A 3,804-nucleotide genomic window follows, 5' to 3' on the forward strand; every position below is an offset into this window, starting at 1 on the left:
TTAAGAGTGAAGTAAACACCGAGCGCGCTATCCTCTACTCTGTGTTGTGCACACAGCGCGCGGTGCTGCACCAGTACGATGTCCGATTCGCAACTCAGTATTTATTCAAGCAGGCAAAATTTCGGTTCACCGTCGTTAACATGTACGTGACCGGTACAAACAGTTTGGATTCGAGGAGAAGTGCACTTTTCAAGATGTTGTCACTTTGAGGAGAAAATTTCGATTTTTGGAGTTTAAAATTTTACTAAAATAACATTTATTGAGCATATTTCGAGTTTGTTTGTGGAAAATAACATTAAAATTAGTTTTTCTTATTGCCTCTTTTTGCTTAAATTCTTGTCAGATTTTTTGCAAACCTTTCCAATTGCATGCTTTGTGAGCCAAATTGAAACGTAAATAGCGACAGCAGTTGCAGCTGCCAGGTCCAACAGCAGGTATCTGTACCAGGGCATTCTAACGGCAGCTGATTTCAGATGTTTGGCACCGCGATGCCGTATAACGTACTCGATCCAGAACACCGATTCCTGCAGAGGATCCGTTGGGTTATCCCGGAACAAGCTGGACAGTCGGTCCGCGTTCTGCTGGAAGCTTTCATTCTTCACGGTCTGCTCGATCTTGCCCTGAAGCTCTTCAACGGTCACGTTGGCGATCTTGATGGTGAGACCAATTCCTTCTTGCTGGAACTTGAGGGCATTTCCGTGTTGATCACCGTAAAACGGTACAAACAGCATGGGTCGTCCCCAGTAGACCGACTCTTGAGCACCGAAGATGCCTCCGTGGGTTAAAAACAGCTTGATCTTTGGATGGGCTAGGACATCGTTCTGGGGAATCCACTTTTGCAGAAGTACATTGGGTGGTAGTTCAGGAGCCTGGTCCGATTCCCATTTCCAGAGAAAGTTGTACTGGGGTAGTCGACGGAACACTTCCAGGAAAACCTGCAGCGTTTCTGGGGGCATAGCCGAACTACGTAGGAACGTTCCAAAGTTGATGTAGATTGCTCCTCCTGATGGTGGTGAGGAGTCGAGGAAGGTCTGCGATACGTTAGGTTTGTATGATTATCTTGAAGTAATATCAAGTAATACTTACTTTGATATTGTTTGGCAGCTCCTTCGCTGGTCGAATATGGACACCAGCAATGTCAACCATTCCGATCATCTTGGGTCTAGGTCGGAACGAAATTATATGATTGTTGGTCAGCGTAACGCTCACATTCAGCTCCAGCTCCTCAATTGATGGTAGCCCTTCAAGCTCGTTGACTTCGCTCGCAAAATACTTTTGCGCCAGCGCATTCTGCTTGGGAATGAACACAAACTTTCGATGGGCCCAATCGTACACCGTAAGCACAACATTGTACAAACGCTCGAAAAAGTTCATTTCATCGGTGAACTCGGTGAAGAAGTGTGGAACGTATGATAGTGGCGTTATCATGCCAAACGACCGATCGATGTAGTCGGTGTAACCCAGCGTGTCTACAAGTAAATTTAAAGTCAACTTAAATTGAACAAGATGGAAAACTATACTCACTAATAGTAACAATCGGAGCTCTATACTTGTGGCCAAACATCAGAAACGCTTCCTGGGCAAATTGTTCCGCGATCACCAGATCATAGCCCAACCCTTCTTCCTTCATGAACCTCCCAACATTCGGACTCTCAAAGGCATACTCGGTAGTGGCCAGTCCAAGCCACAGCAAGATATTCAGCTTGAAGAACGGATTACTGAATGCCGTCGTCTTGTAGTACGACTCCATCGGAAGATCAGCCTCGAAGTCGAACGGTGGACCGATCAGCACCTCCCGGTAGCGATCACCGTGTCTGGTCGAGTTCTTCAGCGGATAGTTGGTGATCGCGGTTATCTCGTGACCTCGTTCGAGCAGTTCACCCAAGATGTGCTCGAACGTCAGCCAGTGGCTCTTGCCGGGGAACGTCGATACGAGTAGAATTCTTGCTCCGTCATTGTGGTGTATTGAACTTAAAATCACTATAATTGTCGCTAGAGCGACCTTAATCCACTTCTGCAAAAGAAACCTTTTAATTCATCAACTAAACCACAATGTTATTCATTACTTACCATAGTTAATAATACCAGAAACAATGTCTACTCAAAAAGAACGATCACCAACCTCACAACCAAATACTGCCAGCTGGTGAAGATGACTGCTGCTGCTTCATGACGAACACGCTGAACTGTTGGATTGATGGGAAAGCATAGTGTAATGATACGTTGCCTCTTGGTCTACCCTCTTTGGGTTCGTCATTCGCGTGCGTGAGTTCATCTTAGACACACATGGCTCATTTTTTGTTTTTGCCGGCAAATGATTTAAAAGTATTGGTGGATGATTTTTGGCAGACGAGAGTAATGTGTGTGTGTGAAACATATGATCGCCATAGAGTTGGTCGTTATTTTAAAAGATTTGAAGTCAGAATATAATTTTACCCTATAATTAATATTGATTCTTTTTGTAATAATAATCTTCAAAAATAACAAAAAAATACATTTCTAGCGTAATTTCTACGGTTTTTAATTTTTTAACAAACTAAAAACTAAAAACTAAAAACTAAAAACTAAAAACTAAAAACTAAAAACTAAAAACTAAAAACTAAAAACTAAAAACTAAAAACTAAAAACTAAAAACTAAAAACTAAAAACTAAAAACTAAAAACTAAAAACTAAAAACTAAAAACTAAAAACTAAAAACTAAAAACTAAAAACTAAAAACTAAAAACTAAAAACTAAAAACTAAAAACTAAAAACTAAAAACTAAAAACTAAAAACTAAAAACTAAAAACTAAAAACTAAAAACTAAAAACTAAAAACTAAAAACTAAAAAATAAAACTAAAAACTAAAAACTAAAAACTAAAAACTAAAAACTAAAAACTAAAAACTAAAAACTAAAAACTAAAAACTAAAAACTAAAAACTAAAAACTAAAAACTAAAAACTAAAAACTAAAAACTAAAAACTAAAAACTAAAAACTAAAAACTAAAAACTAAAACTAAAAACTAAAAACTAAAAACTAAAAACTAAAAACTAAAAACTAAAAACTAAAAACTAAAAACTAAAAACTAAAAACTAAAAACTAAAAACTAAAAACTAAAACTAAAAACTAAAAAACTAAAAACTAAAAACTAAAAACTAAAAACTAAAAACTAAAAACTAAAAACTAAAAACTAAAAACTAAAAACTAAAAACTAAAAACTAAAAACTAAAAACTAAAAACTAAAAACTAAAAACTAAAAACTAAAAACTAAAAACTAAAAACTAAAAACTAAAAACTAAAAACTAAAAACTAAAAACTAAAAACTAAAAACTAAAAACTAAAAACTAAAAACTAAAAACTAAAAACTAAAAACTAAAAACTAAAAACTAAAAACTAAAAACTAAAAACTAAAACTAAAAACTAAAAACTAAAAACTAAAAACTAAAAACTAAAAACTAAAAACTAAAAACTAAAAACTAAAAACTAAAAACTAAAAACTAAAAACTAAAAACTAAAAACTAAAAACTAAAAACTAAAAACTAAAAACTAAAAACTAAAACTAAAAACTAAAAACTAAAAACTAAAAACTAAAAACTAAAAACTAAAAACTAAAAACTAAAAACTAAAAACTAAAAACTAAAACTAAAAACTAAAAACTAAAAACTAAAAACTAAAAACTAAAAACTAAAACTAAAAACTAAAAACTAAAAACTAAAAACTAAAAACTAAAAACTAAAAACTAAAAACTAAAAACTAAAAACTAAAAACTAAAAACTAAAAACTAAAAACTAAAAACTAAAAACTAAAAACTAAAAACTAAAAA

General features: G+C 34.1%; 1 protein-coding gene across 1 annotated transcript; it reads right to left on the bottom strand.

Annotated features, from left to right (window-relative positions):
• Positions 1-305: 305 nt before the first annotated feature.
• On the bottom strand, positions 306-2,224 carry LOC120419729 (UDP-glycosyltransferase UGT5-like). Its single transcript, XM_039582526.1, has 4 exons — positions 2,071-2,224; positions 1,525-2,014; positions 1,087-1,469; positions 306-1,031 (listed from the first exon to the last, which is right to left on the bottom strand). The coding sequence occupies exons 1-4, from the start codon at positions 2,071-2,073 to the stop codon at positions 312-314; spliced, it is 1,596 nt and encodes a 531-aa protein (XP_039438460.1). The 5' UTR covers positions 2,074-2,224; the 3' UTR covers positions 306-311.
• Between the last annotated feature and the right edge of the window lie 1,580 nt (positions 2,225-3,804).

The sequence above is a fragment of the Culex pipiens genome, chromosome 2, assembly GCF_016801865.2.
Source record: "Culex pipiens pallens isolate TS chromosome 2, TS_CPP_V2, whole genome shotgun sequence".
Taxonomy (NCBI): Eukaryota; Metazoa; Arthropoda; class Insecta; order Diptera; family Culicidae; genus Culex; species Culex pipiens.

What these genes read in the sequence shown, in the direction of transcription:
- LOC120419729 (XM_039582526.1), bottom strand. An exon ending in AGCTCCGATTGTTACTATTA is followed by an intron (nt 1,470 to 1,524) that starts GTGAGTATAGTT and finishes ATTTACTTGTAG; the next exon opens with ACACGCTGGGTTACACCGAC. An exon ending in AGCTGCCAAACAATATCAAA is followed by an intron (nt 1,032 to 1,086) that starts GTAAGTATTACT and finishes AACGTATCGCAG; the next exon opens with ACCTTCCTCGACTCCTCACC.